Raw genomic sequence first — 27,015 nt, forward strand, 5'->3', positions numbered from 1 at the left:
GAAGAGTAGTGCTGGGCGGTAAACCGGTTCAAACCGAAAACCGGTTTATATTTTCGTCACGATATTGATTTTGAATAAACCGCCATACCGGTGTATTTAATTACACAACGTTCGGAACGGACGTTACGCTGCGCGACACTGTTTCAGACGGACCCTTTACAATGTTGCACTTCTAAGCAGCGACGAGTGAGGTTAAACAAACAGCAGTGTCTGTTACGTTACATGGACGATGGATGCGGAGCGCATTATTGTAGCGCGAACGTACATTAATATAATGCGCGAGCACGAATCTCTCTGCTCGCGCGCGGAATATAATGTGCCGCGCTCTCAGATACACGCTGCTCTTGTTAAAATAGGTCTATTTTCTCTGTGTTCGCTCAGAGAATCCTGCACTTAAAACGTGTTCAGTGCAATCGCGGATCTCTCCTCTTCCCCAGCTAACAGTTTTAGGTTATAAGAACGTTTTCATAACGTTACCATTAAGTTATAAAAACGTTAACGTTATTTCAGAATGTTCTAGGGACATTCAAAATTTCAAGTTTTTTAGACGTTGTATTAACGTTCTTGCTTGGTTATAAGAACATCATTCAAACGTCATTAGAACGTACAATTCTCCCGTTATATAAACGTTGTATTAACGTTACTTCCTGGTTATAAGAACATTATTAGAACGTTAAGAAATAACAATTTTAGGTTATACTGGGCGCTATTCTATTCTACAATATTCACTAATGACAGTAAAATAGACCATCCTAAGTCAATTTACTGCAGTAATTCCTCTCTCAACCAGTAGAAAATGCTTTGAAGACCTGATTATGCATGAAAAAAAAAATCGTAATAAACCGGAAAACCGGCATAATTTTGAAAAAAAACGTGATATACATTTTTGGTCAAACCGCCCAGCACTAACGAAGAGCTGGTCTGTTTGTCCGCTGTGCGTGACTGACCACTGCACTGAGACCGGAGACTGCTTATATCGTGTGAGGCGTGTCAGTGACTGAGCCCCGTCTGGAGCGGACTGGTCTGAACTGATCATCGTCAGGCGACGAGCCGTAACCTTGCACCCAGAGACGAGAGGACGGGCACATGTGCGCGGCTCGCTGGCGGCAGTGGGCACAACCCCGTAATAGCATGAGCAAAAACCCTCCTGGTTCTCAAGTGCGCGCCCATGGATTGTATACTGCCCGCGAGCTTGTCAGTATTTGCATACTTCGCGACAATTGGCCAGCTGTTCCCAAGCTGGCGTTAGCCTAAAAGATTTCAACAAAAGTGGAGAAGGGAGCAGTTCCCGCAGCATCAGCTGACAGAAACGGCTTGTTGGACGAAATGCAGCGCTGCGCAGACCGATCGGCGGCTGACTCGAAGCAGTGCATGCCGGTTAGAACATGTGTCCGACTTGACACAGCGCCGACGCCACGTATTAGCGCGAGAGCGATTGGAGAGCAGCCGGAGAACTTAGCGAGCGCAGCTTCTCCAGAGCGGCTCACGAGCTCCAGTGACGACACAGCTGATCCACGATTGGCCGAATCCACCGCATGACAACAATCACGTGTGTTTCGTGTTTATTCGAACACCTTCAGCTCCACGTACGTTCACAAATCTGTTTTATAACAGTAAAATCTCTTTTCATGTAGTCGTGATTTTATATTGTGTCATGTTTATCAAAATAAAACTGATTAAAAAACGTAGACTTCACTACATTGGTTTATTAATAGTATAGGCTTATTTTGAACATTTTTCTTGTACAAACAGACGCTGTATTAAGCAGTAGTATTGAATGAAAATACCTCTGAAAAGTCTGTGTATTTGATAAATATTGCATTTATTTCACTTCAGCTGTGGTAAAGTATGCAAACACAGTGCGGGCGTCACTACGGGAATCAAGAAGTGTCCGAGTTCACGTCTCTGTTTTCAGCTCCTCCGCCTGAACACGCAACTCTCACTGAATTATGGGTATAACTTCTGTTAAGCTGTAAACAATCAGTTCGCTCTATGAACGCAATACGTTTTTTATAAAAAATGGGTACAATAAGATAATTATTAGATATAAATAAGACATTATTCTACTCACCCTTCAACCATTGGACATTAAAAGGACATTTAAAAGTGTAAAAGCATCAACAAGGCACTTTCAACAGACCAAATAACCCAAAAGCACAATTCTTTCCACAGCAATAACGGACGGGTTAAATATCATTGTAGTAATATATATATATATATATATATATATATATATATATATATATATATATATATATATGCATTATGTAACATACGTTGCCTTAATTTTTCAAAGTGATATCCGTCATTTTTACAGATAATAAATTCTATTTGCCTATTAAGCAAACCTGGAAAGAGACGTGAGGATTTGAGGAGAAAAACGAGAGATTCTTTGTGCATTACAGTGAATTATTAATGGCATATATCGTAAATTAAATCAGGAGAACAGACCACAAATGTGCAGTATATGTTGAGCTTTTTCATGCTTTTACAGCGGAGTGCAAAGGGAAAAAATAAATAATAATCATGAGGAAAAGAAAGCAGTGACTGAAAAGAGCTCTTTCCATACATATTCTCGTTATAACGTCACGTTAAAATAAAAATGTTATTTTCATGATGTCTGAAAATAAATCATGTAGGAAACTGTCAGCTCATCCAGTCACACTGACTTATGATTTAAAATGATTCGTTTCAGTGTTTTTGAATGGAAGTTCCTCGAACCGAAGTGCCAGCCATAATTTATAACACAGTAAGATCGTCAGGAATGAGCTGGATAGAAGTATCAGGCAACCGATTAGGAGACGCTTATTCTCTAGATTGCTTCCTAACCCTCAGAAGAGCTGCTAGTGGTAACCCCAGCAGGGAACTCATCACAGTTTGTTGAACATGTGACGTCGACTCACTTCTGATGTGCTGCAGGTGCTCCTGTGCGGCGCGGATGGTCTTCTGCACCACCGTCGTCACCTGTAACTGCATGCTCTGCGGGTCACGGGTCAGCAAGAGCCGGTGAAGCACGTTCAGCAGCTCCACAGCCAGCAACTACAGCAGAACACAGGCACACACACTTAAGTTGAGCCACTGTAGTCACTTGGACTATTTTAACGATGTCTTTAATAACTTTTCGGGGAACAAGTTTCAATCCCTTAGAAGCCAATAGTCGGCCAGTAGTGAGCCTAAGTGTGACGTAGCTCTACGCTATCACACTAGTGAACTCACTCGAGGCCCACAGAGAAGGACATCAATAGTTGAAATAAAGTCTTTTTTTTTTTTTTTTTTTGCGCACAAAAAGTATTCTCGTCGCTTGATAAACTTAAGATTGAGCCACTGTAGTCACTTGGAATATTTTAACAATGTCTTTAATAACTTTTCGGGGAACAAGTTTCAATCCCTTAGAAGCCTATGGAGGAGTGATCCAGCTCTCAGATTTAATCACAAATATCTTAATTCGTGTTGCGAAGATGAACGAAGGTCTTACGGGGTTGAACAACATGAGGGAGAGTAAATACTGACAGAATTTTCATTTTTGGGTGAAATATCCCTTTAAGGCTGGACAACAATTCAATATCAAAGTATATCGCGATATACATTAGTTCAATAAGGTGATATGATTTTTAAACACATTTCTGATATTTAAATATAATTACAGCATTTGCAACTGGCTACGTTTACATGCAACCAAATAATCCGCTAGTAATGGGATTGACGGCTCAATCGCACTGAAAGCCTTCATGTAAATGCCTTGATCCGATTGAGCTCGATCCCAATGTGATTTCGATCGGACTGAAAGGAGTGGTTTATTCGTTTTGTAAACACTTGATCGGATTGAAAACCGAAACTGAAAGAACTGCGCATGTGCAGTGACGTAGAAACTGCGTAATGACGTATGACGCGCCGAACGAGCTGTTCTTCCTGTTGAATTAGAATCTGTAAAGTTTGTAAAAAATCAAAAAGCCCAAAGAACTCTGCTAAATTAATTTAACATGGCCTTTAATTTAACATGGCCTTTAATTTTAAGTTTTTTTCAAAGTTTCTTTATATTAGTTAGGCTAGTTGTTTTTCTATGGTATTCAGCTATTCAGATAAAATTAAATGTTTTGCAATAAGACTAAATACGAATGAAATCTACGTTTTTTTTATCTTATTGGAATCGAAATTAGGAATCGATGAGCAGAATCTAAATCGGAATTGTTTAAATTCACATGGACCGAACCCTATTTCCTATTGTCTGGAGTCAAACACATGAAGCGGATGTTGACCTGGTCCTCTGCGATGTGTGTGCGAGCGCTGGGCGAGTCCATCAGCGTGCAGAGAGCGTGCAGACACGACATCACATCCTCTATGGGCTCCTCGGCCCGAGGGAAACACAGGAACTCAATGCTGATGCCTGAAACACGTGAGAAAACAGCACTTTACACACCGGGGGAGCAAATGTGAAAAATCCAAATGCATTTGCAGATAATTTACCCAGAAGAAGGTGCAATCTGTCCTTCACCAGATCATCAGTGTTTGCGCCGGGCGTAGTGATGGCGGCGCTCTTGCTCTCGCTGGAGTCCTCAGCCGTGCCGAAGCCGGTGCTACTGAGCCACAGAGCCTCGGCGTGCAGGACTGATGCCCACGAGCTGCGGTAGTGGAGCCTGGCTGTGTCTATCGTCTCCGGAGTGTAAAACGCCCCTCCTGATCAAACAGAAATCAGTGTTATCACGGCTTTACACTGAGCAAGTACAACAATACAGGCCCATTCACACCAAGATAACAATAAAGAGTTATAGGGGTCCTATAATGCCCTTTTCACTAATGTCAAATAAGTCTCTGATGTCCCCAGAGTGTGTATGTGAAGTTTTGGCTCAAAATACCCTCCAGATAATTGTATATAGCATGTTAAAATTGTCACTTTTTGAGGGTGAGCAAAAATGCAACGTTTGTGTGTTTCTCCCTTTAAATGCAAATGAGCTGCTGCTCCCGGCACAGGGGGTGGAGCTTCAAGAGCTTGTGTCCATGCTTTAAAGGGTAACTAAACCCCTGGTCAAAGCCTGACTCCACCCACTGGCAATATTTGAAAAATGCTGGAAAAGTGGGCGGAGCCCAGCGGAGATAGAGGGGACGAACCGAGGGCGGGGCTGAGCGGGGGGGGGGGGGGGGGGGGGGGGGGGCGCGTGCACCTGAGACCCGCAGTGACAGCTGCTGTCAAACTAGCTAAAATGGAGTGACGCAAGTAGCTTTGCAACAGAGCGGTCATTTGAAGTCGAGAACTTTTCTCCCCCACCTTCACCTGAAGGGGAGGAGGGTGAATTGTCTGTGGACACCAGCTCAAACTGCGGTCTTCACTCCCGCATCGCGATCGGCATCCGATTATTCTTATATTCAGTCATTTTGAGGTAATTTTTTTCCAGGATTATTATTACTATTACGTTCATTATATTTTGCTGCTATGTGAAAAAAATAATCGGCAAATCGCGCCGGCGCGTTTGTCGACACCAGAGGATTAACTTTAGCCTGATAAGAAGGAACATAAATTGTGATAAAAATATATGCTCACTCACATCATGACGCCGCTGCGGTGGTGGAGTTCATGCAGGTATGAAGAGCAGCGTTTGGCAGCGCGAGCTGTGTGGAGGAGCCCATTTCCACTTCCATTGCGTTGGAGAAGCAATCCCACGTAAAATGCAGGTTGCACACTGGAGCTATAGGCGAGATTAACTACCTAGGCTACACGAAATAATCTAAATAACTATATAAATGCTATGCTAACTAGATGCTAATATATATCTATCCTGATCGTTTTCAATACGATCGTAATTCCAACTCCTGACTCGCTACAGTAGTTTTGACGGAACCAGATGCTTTTATACCAGGGGCTGCCAAGGGCGTGACCGAGTGACCGAGTGACGTCAGAGAGTATTCTACGTCAGAGAGTACCGCTACTGCAGGAGCTTTCCGTTTAACCTGAAGAGGGCAGCACTCAGACGTTTTTACACCATATATTTGAAAATTAAAACACTTTATACCCAAATGTCAAAAAATGTACTCGAATCAATGAACAGCATTTATGAAGCTCCATCCTTACAGATAATTACCTAAAAAAAGTTGTTTTAGTGTTTAGTTACCCTTTAAAAGCTGGAGCATTTAAAGCGGCACATGACAAAACTGCTTAAAATAAGCAGAACGACATCGTCAGCTGGTGTGAACACTAATATAGTTATCTTTACAGTTTTCAGTCTTACGGGCCTTAATGCAATTCGTCCTCCATGGGAATCTGCTGAGTTTATAAAATCAAATTAAGACCTTTTTTAAATACTAAATTAAATTAACAGTAAGTCCATGCAGAACAAACCCAAAATGTTAAAATAGACCATATATATCAGATTCTTTTACTTCATTAAACATTCAACAAGGTCTTAATAATGATCAAAATCACAAAACTGGGGAACGCCAGACCTGACTTGACTTAATAAATAAATACATGAATAAATATACGAAGAAATGTAAAAAAACGAAAATACATAAATAAATATATGAAGATATAAATTATTTATTTTAATTAAAAAACTTAATAAAATAAGAGAGATAAATGAGTATTTATACTTTTATTTCCTTATTTATGTATAATTGTATTTTTTTCCACATTTATTTATTTCCACATTTGTTTATGTATGTATTTATGTCTACATTTATTTATTTATTTCCACATTTCTTCGTCTGTATGCTATGCTAATGCACAGCAATCGATCATTTTGTCGAGGTAACGGCATCATTATGAGATATGCTGATCGACATGATTTTCTCGTGGCCACGAGTTAAATGCGAAAACAACCTGCGTGACCATGGCAACCTTAATTAAGAAAAAGCGCAGAATTAAGAAATGATTATATTAACGTATTATATTGCACCATCGCACCTATACAGCAAGCAATCGAAGGTATTTGGTGAGCTGATGTTTTGAGTGAAATCTATTTACTGAATGTGTTAAATAACACTTACTCTTTCCTTGCCTTTTAAAGTCACTATGAAATCAAAATGGACAGTTCTTGTTTTTATGGAATATTGCAGTGTTTATTCAAACTGATTTATCAGTGCACATCATAATTGTTTTAATATTTTTGAATCAGAATAACTTCCTCTTGCAGCATCTCTTCTCTTCTCTGATGTGGGTGGGGCTATAACTTGTCACTCACATGACGTCAGCCAATAGCAAACCACAACCATCTAATCAGTTCCCCACAGACACAATCAAGCCCCGCCCACATTTGTTCTTGTCACAGAAGCGTTTAACTGGGATATATGGCACAATAGAGAAGAAAAGAGCAGCGCAACTTCCCTTTCATGCAGATTTTCAGACTATTTATGTTCTTGAATTTGATCTAGGTATTGACGAGCTGATGTACCTTCGGGCGGCAGCTGGCTGGAGAACTCCGCAGGGAGAGTGAGCAGAGCATAATCCCTCAACACCGACAGCCACAGACGGCTCAGAGACGGCAGCTCCGGCTGGACCAGCGTCATCAGGCTGTCTGGAGGAAGAACATCTCCTTCCTCATCCTCATGCTCGTCCTCGTCACCCTGAGGTGCAGACTCACACTCCTGCTTGATCTTCATAGCCACCACAAACACCTACACCACAGAGAGAGACAATAATGATCATAATGATGCCATTTATCTGAACCCTGTAAAGCCTGAAATAATCAATAGTCAGAAAATATATATATATATATATTTTATATATATATTTAAAATGGAACAGTTCATTGAACCTTCGGACAAAATCTAAAGTAAAAGTTTGCACATGCACATTTCTATGGACAACAGGAGTAAATCTGATGCTTGTAATGTAAATCAATGAGATCTTTACAGTACAGCAGATACTTGCATAAAATGCATATAAATATCAATATCTGCCAATAATATGTCTTAGTAAGATGATATTATATGAGTTTTATGATAAAACTTATGGTACTTATGGTAAACTTTACTTATGGTAAAGCTAGTTTTTTTTATTTGCAATAAAATGATTGAGAGATCAATCAATCATTTATTTATAAAGCACATTTAAGACACAACCGAGGTTGACCAAAGTGCTTTACATAGAATAAAATGTAAAGCATTTTATGATATGAAGAGAGATGAACAAAATACCTTCCTCAAAATCCTGATGATCATATTTCAGACTCGTGATTTTTCTAATAAAATTATGTCTGGATAATTAGGTAAACAGAAGTTGTCATTTACTTGATAAAAATCATTAAAGATCTAATTGGATTTATTTGAACCCTATAAACCCTGAAAAAAAATAATAGTCAGAAAAAAAAAATATATATATATATATAAAAATGGAACTGTTCATTTGTACCTTGAGACAAAATCTAAAGTAACACTTTAGAATGATTTTAAATGTGTGTTTTTATCATAATTGATACATAGTGAGAATATGGAGGAAAAATCTGCTCAATTATTCAGAGACTCCACTGAGCACAAATATGCAGATGCTGATATTTATATGGACAAAAGGTAAGATGAAATTCTAATGTTTGTAATGTAAATCAGAGAGATATTTATAGCAGTACAGCAGATACTTGCATAAAATACATAAAATTATCAATACCTGCCAATAATGTCTTAGTAAGATGATATTAAATGCTTAATTTTATCATCAAAGCTCTGTAGTTTTAAAACATATAATGCAATGCAATACAATGATGATTGAGAGATGAACAAATTAACCGTCCTCAAAATCCTGATGATCATATTTCAGACTCATGATTTTTCTATAAAATGATGTCTGGGTAATTAAGTAAAGGGAAGGTATTCTTACATTTACTTGATGATAATCATTAAAGATTTCACTGCAAAAAGAAGTGTTTGAAATATAATATGTTTTCTTGCTAAAGTGTGTAAACTATCACTCAGACACAGAAGGACTGTCGGAGACTGTGTGTGACAGGTTTCTGTTGTAACCCAGTGCACAGATGTACCTCGGCCCAGGCCTTGAGCACCGCCAGCTTCTCCATGGTGGTGGCGCTCTCGCTGTACAGCTGGCTGGAGGATCTGCCGGCCTGAAGCTTGTCCAGCGACGACACCAGCAGAGTGTGTACGCGCCGCAGGTCGTTCAGGTCACTGACCACACCGCTGCCTATCCACGCACTGCACACCTGCACACACACACACACTCCGTGTCAAATGCAGTGAACATGAGCCGAGACAGCACGGGGGGAAAGAGTAAACGTACATCTATTATGCAGAATTCACCATTACATGGTGTTTGAACATGTGCGTCAGCAGTGTGTGAACAACCACTCCTTTTTTATCCCCATAAATCCTAAGCAGTGTTTCAGAGCAAGACAAATACAAAGGGACAATACAAAACAAAAATACAAAGTTGTTACTCGAGGATGGATCAGTAGCAATTGTTTGTGATCCAGCTTAAAAAGTCTGTATATATTAGTTTACTGTTAGTTGTAATGAGTGGCTTTGTGTAATTCGCTGTGTATGTTGATGATAATGATAAAGAGAAAGAGAAATAGAGTTTATGGATAAGACTTTAATGCACACTTCTTGTACTGCGTTTTATTGAGCTCTTACAGTATTTCATCTTCTGTGTGATGTATAATAAACTTCATAAAACTCATCTTTAAAGGAACACTCCACCGTTCTTTGAAATAGGGCTTATTCACCGTCTCCCCTACATTAAGATACCTGGGCAAAAGCATTTGTGTCTCAGTGCAGGCATTTTCTTAGTTTGGCAGCGCCGACGCTAGCTTAGCTTAGCATAATGAATGCAATCCTACGTTGTCAGGTAGCATGTAGTGAGTAAAAGTGATAAAAAACAAACAAACAAAAAAAACGAATTACTTCTTGTGGCCTGCGTATTCACAACGAGTACAACTAGCAATTCAGATTAAGACTAGGCGAAGTTGTGGGATTTCAGGTGTTGCGTGATATCTCTGCGCCCAAGTAGCAGTGCTTCGCCTGTGATTCACTAATATAGTCCCAAGTCAATCTCTGCCTAGGAAATCGCCTAGTCTTAATCTGAATTGCTAGTTGTACTCGTTGTGAATACGCAGGCCACAAGAAGTAATTTTTTTTTTTTTAGTTTTTTTTTTATCACTTTTACTCATGATATGCAACTTAGGATTCCATTCATTATGCTAAGCTAAGCTAGCGTCGGCGCTGCCAAACAAAGAAAATGCCTGCACTGAGGCACAAATGCTTTTGCCCACCTATCTTAATTTAGGGGAGACGGTGAATAAGCCCTATTTCAAAAAACGGTGGAGTGTTCCTTTAAAGCTTTGGCCATGGAACGAGGTCTGCTACAACAGGCTTGTACTGATAGTGGATTGAAGCAAGATGACAACAGTTTATAATCGTAAACTGAACTTGCAAGAAAATTAGTGCGTGAGATTGTCCTGTTGTATTGTTGCATGAGCTCTTTTTAGCTCCGCCCTCTTCGTGAAAGGGGGCCGGGAGCAGCAACTAATTTGCATTTAAAGGGACACACACACACACAGTTGTAGCTCCGCCCTCTGTGCCGGGAGCAGCAGCTCATTTGCATTTAAAGGGAGACACACACGCACACGCAGTTGTAGCTCCGCCCCCTGTGCCGGGAGCAGCAGCTCATTTGCATTTAAAGGGAGACACACACACACACAGTTGTAAATCCGCCCTCTGTGCCGGGAGCAGCAGCTCATTTGAATTTAAAGGGAGACACACACGCACGCTCAGTTGTAGCTCCGCCCCCTGAGCCAGGAGCAGCAGCTCATTTGCATTTAAAGGGACCCACAGAAAAAAGACGCACTTTTGCTCACCCCCCTAAAATGGCAATTTTAACATGCTGTAAAAACTTATCTGTGGGGTATTTTGAGCTAAAACTGCACATACACACTATGAGGACATCAGAGACTTATTTTACATTAGTAAAAAAGGGTATAATAGGTGCCCTTTAACTAATAATAGATATCTCAATACTTCCCCAGCTGATTTATCACAGTACAATAAGACAATTGTATGGAAGCTTGTAAAATTATGGAATTTTTATCTTGCAATTCCGACTGCATACCTCGCAACTGCGGGGAAAAAACTGTGAGATGAAAAGTCACAATTACCGACTTTTTCCATGGCGGAAATGAGCTTCCAAAACATTTGTTTTGTATTAAAGGTTTTCTGAAATGTTACATTTAATGTGTAAATATGCAAATGAGGCATTATCTAATTAATTAAATATGCACTATTTTGCATGCATTACCAAAAAAGAAATCTAATAAAGGCAGGTCATAGTTTGATTTGGTTGGCATATTAGAGTTAAAGGTTTTTCCAGAGGCTCTTTAATCAGAATCAGAATCTGTAAAGTTTAGTGTGTGTAAAGCTGCTGAAGTGATGTCTGACTCAAACTAACCACCTTTAAAGAGATGGATTGAGAATAAAATCTACAGATGCAAATAGATAAAGTGCAATAAAATAAACAGTGTATTTTGTACATTTTCTTTCCATTAGTCTAAAGGAAGACATTATGGAAGCAAAATAGTCCAAAATCTCAATGTTGACAAGTGCATGAAAAACAATACTTTTGCCTGTAGTGTCTTGACTTAATATGAGATATTCTGACAAATCAGAACCACTCGTTTCCCATCAGCGGAACTGTAATAACAGGTTTACTTATTTATGAGAGCATCAAACATGGTACTAAATTATATTTACGCTGTATTTATAATCCATTCATTCACTTTTTGAGCAAAGACCTGAAAAATAAATTTCCAACTTAAACTGTCGTAAATCTTGGATGCTTTAGAGCACAGACTTAAGTTTGATTTCTTTTCAAAGACGACACTTGGCAGATTATTGCTGAAGTGAAAAAATGTGAACTTTTATAAATGTGCAAAAATACTATTTTAAATTTTTATATGAAATATATTTTTTTGAAAATCATGTTTTACTTTAAAACTGCAAGAAACTCAGAGCCATAAATCTAAACAAGTTGAGTTCAAAATTTGAGGCTGATATCTCAAAAAATGATCTTTCAGTGAGAAGTTGTTCGGCTGCAGTACCGAACGCTTCCACTAGAGGAACTTAATCTCTAATTCATTTCCAATGCGTCATTTCTGGCCGCGAGGAGCACAAGTTTGACTATTGTTTTCAGGAGCATTTAACCTATTCAGATGTGTGATCACACAGCAAGTGCCAAAACTTTTACCAAGTTTCGTACCATTCCGATGAAGAAAACATTTCTAAAATGTAACATTTTTAGGTCAAAAAGGACCGAAGAGCACCAGAGGCTTAAGACTGGCATATGTGTGTGTGTGTGTGTGTGTGTGTGTGTGTGTGTGTGTGTGTGTGTGTGAGGTTCACCTGGCAGGCTTTAGCAGTGATGTCTGAAGGTGTGTCTGGGGAAAAGGCTGGTCGGAGCGCAGCACCAACCTGAACACAACATCACAACATCAGGACATGGGTTAGATGAATCCTGGTGCCAGTGATCACCTCAGTCGACATGCAACATTTGAACGGCATCAATGACTGAACTAACGTTGGCCTGATACTGCTCCAGGATCACATGACCAGGGAACTCGGGCTCCGGCACCGCTGCAAACTTCTTGATGATATCCTCGAGCGCCTGGAGTCCTGCCATGCGCAGCTGGTTACTGTGGTCCGTCGCGGCCATGAAGGCCATGCGGATCAGATCACACAAGTGCAGCACGAGGAAGTCCCCTGCGGAAGACACAACACCGAGTCTGTAGGACTGAAATAATCCAACATATTTGAAAATGAAGAAAGACATTTGCTTTTACTGTTTCAACCCCCCTCTTTCAACCCCAAGGGCCACTTGTAATTCCTAAAGACACAGAGGTGATTTTGCTCAAGGGCTGTAGGCCATGATGTTCAGATGCGAGTAAAAACACGAACACACAGGAGAGCCGCTTTATAGTAGAAACTGAAGCTTTGATTCGAACTGAAAGAGAAACTGACACTATTTGTCATGTTTAATACTGTAAAGCTGCTGCTGTAAATCTATCTATTGTATAAAGTGCTGTATGAATAAACGTGACGTGACTGTAGATCTGAATCTCAGAGCTGGAGCAAACATCTCCACATCACTATGATCAGATGCTTTCCGAACTGCTGTTTTCTTATTGTTATTGTGTGTTTATTCTGTTATTGAGAGGAAAGAGCAGCACATGTTTACATATTGATCTAAATGTGGGCGGAGTCAGGATGTTCGCTACAAAATTGCAGGCGGAGTCATGATGTTCACTAACACAATTGTGGGAGGAGTCATGATGTTTGCTAACAGAATTATGGGCGGACTCATGATGTTCACTAACAGAATTGTGGGAGGAGTCATGATGTTTGCTAACAGAATTATGGGCGGACTCATGATGTTCACTAACAGAATTGTGGGCGGAGTCAGGATGTTCACTAACACAATTGTGGGAGGAGTCATGATGTTCACTAACAGAATTGTGGGCGGAGTCATGATGTTCACTAACAGAATTGTTGGCGGAGTCATGATGTTCGCTAACAATTGTGGGAGGAGTCAGAATGTTTGTTAACAGAATTGTGGACGGAGTCAATATGTTCGTTAACAGAATTGTAGGCAGAGTCGTGATGATCGCTAACAGTTTATTAGGCAAAGGTATTTCAAATTTAGTTTTACCCATAAGGAAAGAACGAAAGGAACTTCGCCGTGAGTATACCGAGACCTTAAGACGTTTACCTTCAGGGTTTTTGGTCTTGGCGACCCGTGCGGCTGCCAGGTCAAAGTGGGCCTTGTCTGCATTCTCACACAGATTGATGATCCGGCACAGACAGTCGGCAGCGAACACTCGCGTGACCCAGCGCGGCGCCACGGACGGCTTGGCCTTCTCATCCTGACCCAGAGACGTGAACATGATGTCATCATCCATCTCATCCTTCTTCTCAGAGTCGTCGTCCTCCTCCTTCCGGCGGCTGTGAGACGCTACAGTCCCACCGACCTCTGCAACAACAACACCGCATGAGAGGGGCCGATCGAAGGGTCTAAGAGCTGGGTTAAGAGTGCACTGTTCTTCTCTTTACACAAGCACACTGTAGTCTCTCTTCCTAAGCTGAAGCACTCTGATTATCAGGAAATTTAAAAACTTTTGTGGTGACCTTAGAAATGTCAGTTTTGAAAACCTTATGGGAAGCAGCAAGATGGAACAACAAAATCCTACAGATATAGAACAATGAGCACTGCTTCTAATACTGTATTGCTCACTACCAAAATTGGGTTTTGTACGATATCAGTTAAACGTACCTCAGTATAAATACAGTATCTTAGGCTGGCCACACACTTACAGATTCTAGTCCCCCAGTAGTCAATAATTGTATCCGTTAAAACACCAAAATGACATATTTAAAGGTTTATTTCCCTTAAAAAATCTTGAATGTAACTCGACACCCTTGCCTAATTTAGTATACTCGGTTCTATGAATATGCAAATGAGCCCCGCCTCCACTCACTCACTCAGCTCAGAGATCCACTCGTTGACGACCACACGTTGATCTGATTGGTTACAAGGTCGTTAGTGACGTCAGAAACATCTGCGATTTCAAAGCGTGTTTTTGAGACTGTCTTTGGTTCACTGCAGTTTTAAGGAGAAAATACTCATCAATGCTGTCGACTTATGAATTTACACATGGTTTGTCTTAAAGCATATTAAAAACACCACATAGACACATTGATGTTGTGTTGTTGTTGTATTGTTTGATGAGCCTTTGCCTAAAGACAATTTTCTACCCCTGTGGGGATCGACAATAAAGGTTTGAATTGAAATGAACTCGGCAGCCACAAACATGCCATGAAAGTGGATTATTGAGAAAGATTACCCTATACTTTTTTCTCCTTTTTTAAAAAAACTCACGCAAGGAGAACCAGCTGACGACGTCGATCGTCCTCCATTTGCATTTCTTGTCAGGTCACGTTTGATCACGCGAGTCTCCGTCAAATCTCGTCTCACTGTGGAAATGTTACTTCGATCGGCAGGTGTGTGGTTTCACAGACCGTGAAACTGCTCTTATGCCTGTGGTCTCCCACAGTTTTAAAATTGGTTATGATTTGAAAATTGTCTAGTGGCAGAGATAGATTACGGTCGGAAAGATGCGAACTGTGTTTCTGAATGTAAAGATACAGTGTCATTTCAATTCCCATTTAAACAAAGCCATCCAATTCACAATGAAACAAACATACACCAGCAGACACACTGTGAGGAAGGAGAAATCACGCGTTCTGCTGGCAAAAACTTTATCACGCTTTCTTAATTAATCGCAGCCCTAGTCCATGAAGTTGCCTTATATTACTCAGTACTTGCTTGGGTAATTACACTGTAAGTGCATGTGCTACTGGGCAATAAATTACAACCATGATGATGATGATGATGATTATTATTATTAACAATATTTTGTGTGACTCAAGTTGTTTTTTAAGTGATCTGTTGCAGGATGCTTGATTGATAGCAAAATAACACGAAAAATTCAGAAAACCGATATTGATATTTTGATTACCGATATCTTAGAGAGTTTTCAGTTGACCCAGTTTCCCATGTGTTTCTTCAATTCATCGCAGTCACCTGGCCCTTGTTAATTAACTCATTATGAGATGAATATGACAGTGGAAACGAGATATAACACAGCATAGTTGGAAATGTTCAGATGCTGGCATTCTTAGTTCTTAGTCTTGAAATCCTGAAGATCTGGATACGTCCAGTGACTGCGGTGAATAGTGCTGCTGGCAACAAGGGAAAGACCTTGTGACAGCCTGGAGAGACAGCTGACAGGAGGAAAGAGACCCCAATGGGGCTGGTAAGGGTTAGCTACCCTTGTCGGCAGTATCCAGCTCTGTGTTTACAGGATGCTGGAGACACCCGCCCAAGGCTTCTGAAAAATTAAAGAGGAAAATACCCCTAAAGTCTGCGAGAGCAGGGGCGGAAGATGACTCAATGGTGGACAACATGGTTAACGACTTTGGAATGGAAATGGATATGAGTATGGAGAGTACTTCACAAAAGACTAGTTCAGGTTCAGCAGTTAGCAAAGCCATTGAACTCCAAGCTTGTGTCTGTGGCTGGAGCAAGGCGACAACGGTCAGGGGGTTGAAGATTCATCAAGGGAAAATGAAATGCTTGAGGGAGAAGGGACAAGGGCCTCGCATTGATCAGTACTTCTTACGGAGTCAGTCAAGTCAGTCGAATGAAATCCAGCGACAGGAAGCAAACCACAGTTCGCAGGATATCAGCACCCCTGTCATAGAGGAGATGAGGGTTTGCACAGTTAGTGATGAACACATTGATTCTTGTGAACCCGGTCAGACTAACCAGCATAAGAGAGAAAAGAACCTCAACGGGCATAGGCCTGGAGTTAGATGGCCAAGGGCTTGTGAGAAAACTGCATGGGACAGGGTAAACACAGATCTATGCTTTGCATTGGAAAGATTAACTGGTACAGTTGAAAAGAAGCTGGATAAATTTGGGGACATAATTTACGCATATGGAAGTGAGAGGTTTGGTGTGGAAAAAAGGAAGGAAAAAGTACAAACTACTCCTGGATTGTCTAGACAGCAGCAGAAAATTGAAGGGTTAGTTAGAGAAAGGAGACAGCTGAGGAAGCAATGGAAAAGAGCGGAACAAAGTCAGAAGGAGGGACTCAATCTCTTACAAAGGGCCATAAAAGATAAGCTTGCAACATTACGCAGAGCTGAGCGCCTACGGAAACGCAACAAAAAGAAGGAACGTGCGAGGGCTAATTTCTATAAAGATCCATTCAAATTCATAAAGAAGTTATTCACCAGTGAGAAGAATGGCACTTTAAAAGCATCTAGGGTTGAGCTAGAGAGATATTTGGAGGAAACGCATACAGATGCAAAAAGGCATGAGCCTATGTCAATTCCGTCAGACATCCCACCTGTCAATCCACCAGAATACCAAATGGAGGTCTGTGCACCTAAGTGGAAAGAGATAGAGCAGGTTGTGAGAAAGGCAAGGGCTTCATCATCTCCAGGGCCTAATGGAGTTCCGTACAGAGTGTACAAGAGTGCTTCAGGAGTTCTACGAATTCTGTGGAAATTGATAAAAGTGGCTTGGGAAAAGCAGGTTGTACCTAGAGCATGGCGCCGAGCAGGGGGAGTCTTTATACCCAAAGAAAAAGATGCTACAAGCATCAGTCAGTTTCGCCCTATTTCACTATTAAACGTCGAAGGCAAAATTTTCTTCAGCATTATTGCTCAGAGATTGTCAACCTACCTATTAAAGAATGGCTTCATTGACACTTCAGTTCAAAAAGTGGGCATTCCAGGATTCTCAGGATGCTTAGAACATATCAGTGTTATCTGGCAACGAATACAATCAGCTAAAAAGGAGAGGAAGGAGCTCCACGTGACATTCCTGGATTTGCCTAATGCATATGGTTCAGTGCCACATGAGCTTCTTTGGGCATCATTTGATTTTTTCAAGGTAGTAGATAAAATATTCTTCATTAATGGTGAGGCAATACCAACAGTTTCTCAGAAGCCAGTGAAGAGTCTAGGGAGATGGTACGATGGGGATCTAAAGGACACAGTTCGAGTGGGAGAAGTTAGACGACAAGCAGTGGAAGGGTTGAAGAGCATAAACAGCTGTGCTCTACCAGGCAAACTAAAACTCTGGTGCTTTCAGTTTGGTCTACTGCCAAGGTTGCTGTGGCCACTGACTGTGTACGAGGGTTCTTTGACAACAGTGGATAAGCTGGAAGCGTTAATAAGTTCATACATCAGGAAATGGTTCGGAGTTCCACGCTGCCTCAGCAGAGTGGGACTTTATAGTAAAGGAGTACTATAAAGGTGTAAGGTGGCTCTTAGCCAAGGACGGTTTACTTGGCGCCATGACCAAGTATTGCGATGTTTGGCTTTAGCATTGGAAGGCAAGCGTAGTATGACCAATAAGTTGCCGCCTGTTCTAGCAAAACATTACACGCAGAAGACAATATTCCTCCGCCCAGGCGAGCAACCACCAAGAAAAGGTGCTAACACCAATTCTCGCCCAGGACAACTGGAAGCTGCTAGGGACTGGAAGATGCTGGCTGATCTTGATCAACGGCTTATTTTTCCACCTGAGATTGCCACCACTAACCTACAACCAGATATTGTTTTGTGGTCTGGATCAGCACGCATTGTTCAACTGATAGAGTTAACAGTGCCATGGGAGGATGCGGTAGATGAGGCATATGAGAGGAAGAAATTGCGGTATGCTCATCTGGCCACTGAAGCAGAACAGCGAGGATGGAGAGTCCAGGTTTATCCAGTGGAAGTGGGTTGTCGAGGTTTTGTGGCACACTCTGCAACCCGGTTCCTCAGAGACGTCGGATTCAGTGGTCAAGAGTTGCGTCGCACAGTAAAGAACTTATCTGAACCAGCAGAAAGGAGCAGCAACTGGCTGTGGTTGAGACGGAAAGATTCTAGCTGGCTGAGTACAGGCCGCCATGCTACGATTTCGTAGAATTCTTGAAAACTTGAAGGGTGTTGGTTTATTTGTATAGGTTGTATAGTATTTACAGTCATTACATTCCTGTGTATATTGCGTGAATGACGGGATGTTGGGCAGATATTGTGTTTTGCGGTAGGTGGTATGCCATACGGAACCGTTGCCACTGAAACTGCATATTAACGCACCAGTGGGGCTCGACAGCCTTAGTCAAACGGGTTGGCGCGTATGGTTGGGTTGCGGAGAGATCGTGGTTAGGTCTCAGCAGCACTGTTGGTTTATTTGTAGAGGTTGTATAGTATTTACAGTCATTACGTTCTTGTGTATATTGCGTGAATGACGGGTGGTTGGGCAGATATTGTGTTTTGCGGTAGGTGGTATGCCATACGGAACCGTTGCCACTGAAACTGCATATTAACGCACCAGTGGGGCTCGACAGCCTTAGTCAAACGGGTTGGCGCGTATGGTTGGGTTGCGGAGAGATTGTGAGATTGTGGTTAGGTCTCAGCAGCAAGAGGGAAGTAGAGGTCAGTAAGCTGGGCTGAGTTGAGTGGGGGACGGAGTGGGGTGACTCTGGGACGCCAGAGTCACTGTCGAGCCCTCTTGAGGTGTCGTGGGCTAGTCGACGAAACACTGAGGACGGAAGGTGCCCACTTGAAGACCCTAGAGATGTTCCCTACTCCGCTCAATCCAGAGGGTTGTTATGGGGGGACCGCACTGTGGTTGCAGCCGTTGTGTGTGCTGACGCGCAAATACACTATTAACACCAGACAGAAGGAGATTCACGTCACCAGATGGAAAGAAGCGTAAATGGATGGAGAGGGATAGGTTACTGTAAAGCTACGTCTTAGTTGGTGCTTATCTTGGCGAAAGCCGAGTACAAATCAGCATGAAGTTTTAACATCTACTCTCGTGTAATGGAAATCAAAATAAAAGCTGCTTCTGACTCTAATCGGCCAAACAGAAAAAATGATCGGCTAATGTCGAACTCTATAGTAATTGAACGGAACAGAATCAACACTAAACTGACTTGAGATGAATAATGACATATTCATTCCCATATTTATTTATCCATCAACCAGAAGCCAGTATTAGCTTTCCTCCACTGGTCATAGGCTTGCAGCTGCCATGTTACAGCTAATGCTGTGAGATTTTATGTTTGTTTATCTTAAACATAAAATAACCTGATCCTGTTTGATCAAGGCATGCGACTGTTCTGACTTGTCCAATATTCAGCATCCAATATTCATCTTGCAATCCTGTCTATTCATATTTTGCATTTGAAAGCTTGAGAAGTCCCAAATGAAGTCTGGATGAAAGCATCCTCATGGAAACTGGCAGAGTTCCCATATTTCCGACATGCTCTTGTTATCCTACGCTGCAGAATCATAGAGGAATGCAATATTAACATGCGTAACCTGTAATGGTTTACTTCACCCAGTCAGTGTGTGTGTGTGTGTGTGTGTCACCTGTAGTCGCTGCCAGCACATCTTTGCAGAGTTTGAGCCAGTGAGGAAGTTTCCCCACAGCCAGAGACGAGAGCATGTGACCCAATGTGTCGTGAATGTCCGAGCACAACTTCCGATCCGTCTCCCGGTCCAGCATCCCGAACAGAACCCCTTCCAGCCCAGTCTCCGTGATGTTCAGATCTGGAAGAACAATGACAATGTCAAATACTCAGTATATTCAATATGTAAGAGATAGTGTACATCCAAACGGTCATTCTCAGAATGAACCCGACAGGGTGATCAGGATCAGGCCTTCATCAGCCTGAGGGGGTTTATTCTGAGATAACACACACACACCTGAAGGGGGTTAATTCTGAGATCACACACACACACACACCTGAAGGGGGTTTATTCTGAGATCACACACACACACACACACCTGAAGGGGGTTTATTCTGAGATAACACACACACACACCTGAAGGGGGATTATTCTGAGATAACACACACACACAAACACCTGAAGGGGGTTTATTCTGAGATCACACACACACACACACACACACCTGAGGGGGTTTATTCTGAGATCTCACACACACACACACACACCTGAAGGGGGTTTATTCTGAGATCACACACACACACACCTGAGGGGGTTTATTCTGAGATCTCACACACACACACACACACACACACACACACACACACACACACACACACACACACACACACACACACACCTGAAGGGGGTTTATTCTGAGATAACACACACACACACACACACACACACACGAAGGGGGTTTATTCTGAGATCACACACACACACACACACACCTGAGGGGGTTTATTCTGAGATCTCACACACACACCCCTGAAAGGGGTTTATTCTGAGATAACACACACACACACGAAGAGGGTTTATTCTGAGATCACACACACACACGAAGGGGGTTTATTCTGAGATCACACACACACACACACACACACCTGAAGGGGGTTTATTCTGAGATAACAACCGACTGGATGTACATTATCTGTTTTTTACACGGATTATTGCCACATAAGTAAATAATTAGACACGAAATATTGATTGAGTCTAAATGTGTTAGCTCTTTAAACGCAAAGCGTCCGCGGAGAGAGCAGTTTCAGCGGCGAGATAAAACTAGACGGACATTTAAGAGATACGGTATACAGTCATAACACTTATTACAGCATTTCACCACATAAATAATTAGATAAGTGATATTGATTTCAGATTAAACTGTTTTAAAATTGTAACTAACTGTTCAATTTCTGTATTTCCTACCTGTTAGACAGTAAGGGCACAGGTAAATATTTATTTTATACTATTGTACTATTGAGACAATAACAAGTTTGCAGTAATGCAAAGATGTCACAATTTAATTTTGTAAAAAATATTATTTTAATTTGAAAACACTGTTCATTTAGTTGTTGTTGCTAGTTTGAGTTGAGAAACACACATTTCAGCATTTTCACTAATCTGTGTGTGCATTTTCCTCGAGAACCAAGCAAGCCGACTCATGAAACCATTTGTTTATTATATCGCAATCGCAATATTGACCTCAATAATCGCAATATGACATTTTCCCCAACTCGTGCAGCCCTAATATTATTCGATCTGACTGCACTGACACTAAACTTGAACTGAAATAATCTGGATAATGACACAAGCTTCTTTACTGCAGATTTAAAATTTGTCTCATAGATGAAGTTTGCATCATTAATTCTGTTATTTTCCTCCGACTTTATGACTGTGAAGCTGGTCTGTATTGTATAATGTGTTTCTGACAAGATGCGATGCAATAAGATTTCAGTGACAAGCAGTTTGTCTGTCCAAACCAGATGTGACACGACTATGAGACCAATTCAATAAGTCAGAGTCTCTCTGCAAGCGCACTGCACTCGCAACCAAATCAATCATAAATCACAGCCAATCAGAAGTGTGTGTGGGCGGAGTCTCACTGCAGGCGCACTACACTCGCAACCAAATCAATCATAAATCACAGCCAATCAGAAGTGTGTGTGGGCGGAGCCTCTCTGCAGGCGCACTGCACTCGCAACCAAATCAATCATAAATCACAGCCAATCAGAAGAGTGTGTGGGCGGAGTCCCTGAAATTCAAAATTATTACATAATTTTAACATTGTTAAAAATACATACTGAGTGACAAACAATCCTTGTCATAGAATACACTTGTTTGTTCACAGTTCTCTTTCTTTTAATTTATTTTGAAGATCTGAGGTGAATGATCCACTGAACTTTCAGTATGGTTATAAAGGTCACATATTCAAACTCGCATTAGATGCTTTTAACATTAAATAAAGCACATAAACAGTACCTGAGATAATTATACTTTGTATGTTGTTGTTCCAGCTGCGACGTCACAGAAATACAAACCGTTTCTAAAAAAGAATCTATTGACACTCGTAGCGTATCGACTGATTAACATGGAAAATATGCTTTTTATTGCATTGCAGAGCTATATAAAGGTGACTTGAGTTGACCAGGTAAAATGATAGATGACCAGATAAAACCAGTTAAATGTGCCTAACAGGTGACGAGTTCTTCACATGACAATAGAGAGGTTGGGATGAATTTGGTCTCAAAATGATTAACATATGCAAGCACAATTATCCATGAACTTGATAAATGTTGCAGATATGTATTACTATCCACAAGGAAAAGCCTTTCAACTTCCGCATGCGAAATTCAGAGTTAAATGAATGTGCAGCAATTTGTACAAATAGAGACATAGTTGTAAATACAAAACCTCGATTACGTTACGCACTGATGGTGGAGATGTCTTTGGCGTCCCCAGCCCTCTTGGCGAGACTCATGGCGTATTCACACACCTCAGGAGCCTCTCGCTGAGCCAGCTGACGGAGACACGCCACAGCGGCCCGGCGTAACAGCAGGTGAGAGCTGCACAGATGCACCTGCACACACACACACACACACACACACACACACACACACACACACACACACACACACACACACACACACGTCACTCACCGCCACTGAACTATGGACTGTGCAAAAATCACATGTGCTCTCCATACACTCATATTTAAATACACATTTAAAGGATTAGTTCACTTCAGAATTAAAACTTCCTGATAATTTACTCTCCTCCACGTCCTCCATGTTCATGTCTTTCGCTCTTCAGTGGAAAAGAAATGAAGGTTTTTGAGGAAAACACTCCAGGATTTTCTCCATATAGTGACTTCAATGGAGTCCAACGGGTCGAAGGTCCAAATGTGAGTTTCAGTGCAGCTTCAAAGTCTCGACACGATCCAGCCGAGGAATAAGAGTCTGATCTAGACACACCAGCGCACATTTATAACAAAATAAACATTTATATACTTTTTAACCACAAATGCTGGTCTTGCTCTAGCTGTGATGCGTAATCAGGGTGAAAGGTCAAGCGTGACGTAGGAGGAAGAACAGACCCAGTGTTTACAAAGCGAACCTGCAAAGACCAAGTCAAACGCCATTTACAAAATAAATAAATAAATAAAAGGTAAAACAATGATGTCGGACAATTTTGAAGTTGGAGGAGAAAATGGCCTGATTACGAAATGTGTGTCGCATCACAGCTAGAGCAAGACAAGCATTTGTGGTTAAAAGTATATAAATGTTTATTTAGTTATAAATGTGCGCTGGTTTGTCTAGATCAGACTCTTATTCCTCGGCTGGATCGTGTCGAGACTTTGAAGCTGCACTGAAACTCACATCTGGACCTTCGAGCCGTTGGACTCCATTGAAGTCACTATATGGAGAAAATCCTGGAGTGTTTTCCTCAGAATTATTTTCGACCGAAGAGCGAAAGACGTGAACATCTTGGATGACGTGGAGGAGAGTAAATTATCAGGAAGTTTAATTGTGAAGTGAACTCCTCCTTTAATATAATGATTAGTGTAGATGAGTGTAAAAGTGGAGGTGTATGGTATAAGCGGTGTTACACAGAGGCAGGGCACGAGGCTGGACAGGTTGACGTGTCGCGGCGCGAACATATGAAGCTGCTGGAGACACGAGATGGCCGCCGCCTGCACCAGAGAGTCCGAGTGATCCTGCATGATGGCACAGCCCACCAGACACGACGAGCGGATCGTCGACACACTGCTGCCGTTACCTGGGGAATAACCAGAGTCAGGAACAAGCAAACTCTTCTCAGCGCTGCCAGGGCTAGAGGTGCATACATGCGATTCACTCGCTGGCCCAATCATTTGTGAATTATCTTTTAGTAGATTTAACAACACATCTAATGTGCACATCTCCTGTTCATTCATTTGCATGCATTTTTAAGCCTGATTTGTTTAAAAATTCAAGCAAAAAAAAAAGTAAAGAGACGCAAGTAAAAACACGAACACACTGGAGAGCCGCTTTATAGTAGAAACTGAAGCTGTTAATCTAACTGAAAGAGACACTGACACTGTTTGTCATGTTTAATACTGTAAAGCTGCTGCTGTAAATCTATCTATTGTATAAAGTGCTGTATGAATAAACGTGACGTGACTGTAGATCTGAATCTCAGAGCTGGAGCAAACATCTCCACATCACTATGATCAGATGCTTTCTGAACTTCTGTTTTCTTATTGTTATTGTGTGTTTATTCTGTTATTGAGAGGAAAGAGCAGCTCATATTTCATATTCATCTAGATGTGGGCGGAGTCAGGATGTTCGCTACAGAATTGTGGGTGGAGTCATGGTTAACTACAGAATTGTGGGCGTAGTCACAATGTCCACTACAGAATTGTGGGTGGAGTCACGATGTTCACTATAGAATTGTGGGCGTAGTCACAATGTCCACTACAGAATTGTGGGTGGAGTCACGATGTTCACTATAGAATTGTGGGCGGAGTCGTGATGTTTGCAAACAGAATTGTGGGCAGAGTCAAAATGTTCACAACAGAATTGTGGGTGGAGTCATGGTTAACTACAGAATTGTGGGAGGAGTCACGATGTTCACTACAGAATTGTGGGTGGAGACACGATGTTCACTACAGAATTGTGGGTGGAGTCATGATGTTCCCTACAGAATTGTGGGTGGAGACACGATGTTCACTACAGAATTGTGGGTGGAGACACGATGTTCGCTACAGAATTGTGGGTGGAGTCACGATGTTCACTACAGAATTGTGGGTGGAGACACGATGTTCACTACAGAATTGTGGGTGGAGACACGATGTTCGCTACAGAATTGTGGGTGGAGTCACGATGTTCACTACAGAATTGTGGGTGGAGACACGATGTTCGCTACAGAATTGTGGGTGGAGACACGATGTTCACTACAGAATTGTGGGTGGAGACACGATGTTCACTACAGAATTGTGGGTGGAGACACGATGTTCGCTACAGAATTGTGGGTGGAGATACGATGTTCACTACAGAATTGTGGGTGGAGAGACGATGTTCACTACAGAATTGTGGGTGGAGTCACAATGTTCACTACAGAATTGTGGGAGGAGTCATGATGTTCCCTACAGAATTGTGGGTGGAGTCACGATGTTCACTACAGAATTGTGGGTGGAGTCACGATGTTCACTACAGAATTGTGGGTGGAGTCACGATGTTCACTACAGAATTGTGGGAGGAGTCATGAAGCTTGCTAACAGAATAGTGGGCGGAGTCGTGATGTTTGCAAACAGAATTGTGGGCGGAGTCACAATGTTCAACACAGAATTGTGGGCGGAGTCATGATGTTCCCTACATAATTGTGGGCAGAGTCATGATGTTCTCGTACACAAAATCGCTGTATGCATTTCAAAAGTATTTTTTACCTCTAAGACAAAGAACGAAAAAGGACTTTGCCGTGATTGTATTGAAGAAACTCTGACATGTTTCAAGCACAAATGCTATAAGAGTGTGTACCCTGTAGTTCTGGGCCGACAGTGGTGATGAGAGCCCCGAGACACCGGCCCAGACACTGATGCACCTCTGTGTGTGAGGGCGGGACCGTGAGCAGCAGCGTCAGCACCAGAGACAGCGTGGGCTCCACATAGCCCCGGTACATCGGCCCGCTGGAGTCCACGATCAGAGCCAGAGAGTGCAGCGCCCACGTCTGAAACACCAGAGCAACTCATCAGCAGGTTAGGGTCATCAGCAGAGGGACTTCGACTATTACAATACTGCGTTACTCCCTTAAAAAGTAACTAATTTGTTACCGCTCAAAACAAACCTTTCAGCTGCTGTTATTCTGGATATCAGAAGAATAGATGCAGGAGAACAAAGTTTAACACATACTACACCAATAAAAACAAAAACAAATCTTTTTTGCTTATTGAAGGTTTGCATAGTATTCTGATTCTGTATTCAACAGATTTTATTCATTTTGAAGAATATTTAATATTTTTTTGTGCAAGTGGGATGAGTAAATGCTCACATTTAGTCTAGAACTACAATATCATGTTTACACGCAGCACACACACACACACAAACACAACGCTTCTGCACTTCAATTTGTCATGATGACAGGAGAGCTGTCAGTCAATAAATGGGAAAACAAAGTAACTTGCGTTACTAAAAAAGTAATCTGATTCCATAACTCAAGTTACTTGTAACGAGTTACTCCCAACACTGCTCATTTTGAGCCGCACTAAACCAGCAGCAGAAACTCCTGCTGTCGCGACGCTCACCTGGACCTCGTGGCACGTGGCGTCTTGAGCTAAGGCTAGCAGGATGCTAACGCTAGTCTTCAGGTGCTGGCCCGACCCGATGCCGCCCACGTAACGGTGCAGGCATCCTAACGCCAGAGAGTGACCTGTCCTGGACACCACGTCACGCGCAGACTTCAGCCTGTGTAGAGGAGCAGACAGAATAACACAAACATGAGGAATCAGCAAACAACAACAAACAAACAAATGTATGGAACAGCAGAAATACAGCGGTGACCCCGGTTCAGTGTTGTACCTGAACGCGTTCATTGAATGATAGTTCATAAACTCGTTCATATTTTGGGTGATCGTGCTGTATTACTGCCTGATGAACGTTACTGTGAACTCCTTCATTCTGGTGTCTGTGAACGGCAGCTCTCTCAGTTTAACTTCGTTCAATAGAGTGCCAGATTTCTATAGAGCCTTCAGGCGAAAACCCGGAT

The 27,015-nt window shown here is 41.8% G+C and overlaps 1 protein-coding gene across 1 annotated transcript in view; it reads right to left on the reverse strand.

Annotated features, from left to right (window-relative positions):
- Nucleotides 1-27,015, reverse strand: part of heatr5b (HEAT repeat containing 5B) — a 68,542-nt gene that overhangs the window by 15,485 nt on the left and 26,042 nt on the right. Inside the window, exons 18-30 of the mRNA XM_077237584.1 lie at nt 26,555-26,714; nt 25,791-25,980; nt 23,882-24,051; nt 22,705-22,852; nt 19,918-20,097; nt 13,694-13,954; nt 12,506-12,687; nt 12,331-12,399; nt 8,964-9,140; nt 7,383-7,605; nt 4,465-4,674; nt 4,257-4,384; nt 2,904-3,039 (exon numbers count right to left, since the gene is read on the reverse strand). Coding sequence (XP_077093699.1) covers nt 2,904-3,039; nt 4,257-4,384; nt 4,465-4,674; nt 7,383-7,605; nt 8,964-9,140; nt 12,331-12,399; nt 12,506-12,687; nt 13,694-13,954; nt 19,918-20,097; nt 22,705-22,852; nt 23,882-24,051; nt 25,791-25,980; nt 26,555-26,714 — 2,234 coding nt within the window. The remainder of the gene's footprint in view (nt 1-2,903; nt 3,040-4,256; nt 4,385-4,464; nt 4,675-7,382; nt 7,606-8,963; nt 9,141-12,330; nt 12,400-12,505; nt 12,688-13,693; nt 13,955-19,917; nt 20,098-22,704; nt 22,853-23,881; nt 24,052-25,790; nt 25,981-26,554; nt 26,715-27,015) is intronic.

The sequence above is a fragment of the Siphateles boraxobius genome, unplaced genomic scaffold (genome assembly GCF_051911475.1).
Source record: "Siphateles boraxobius isolate OS27281-9 unplaced genomic scaffold, OSU_SipBor_1 204, whole genome shotgun sequence".
Lineage (NCBI taxonomy): Eukaryota > Metazoa > Chordata > Actinopteri > Cypriniformes > Leuciscidae > Siphateles > Siphateles boraxobius.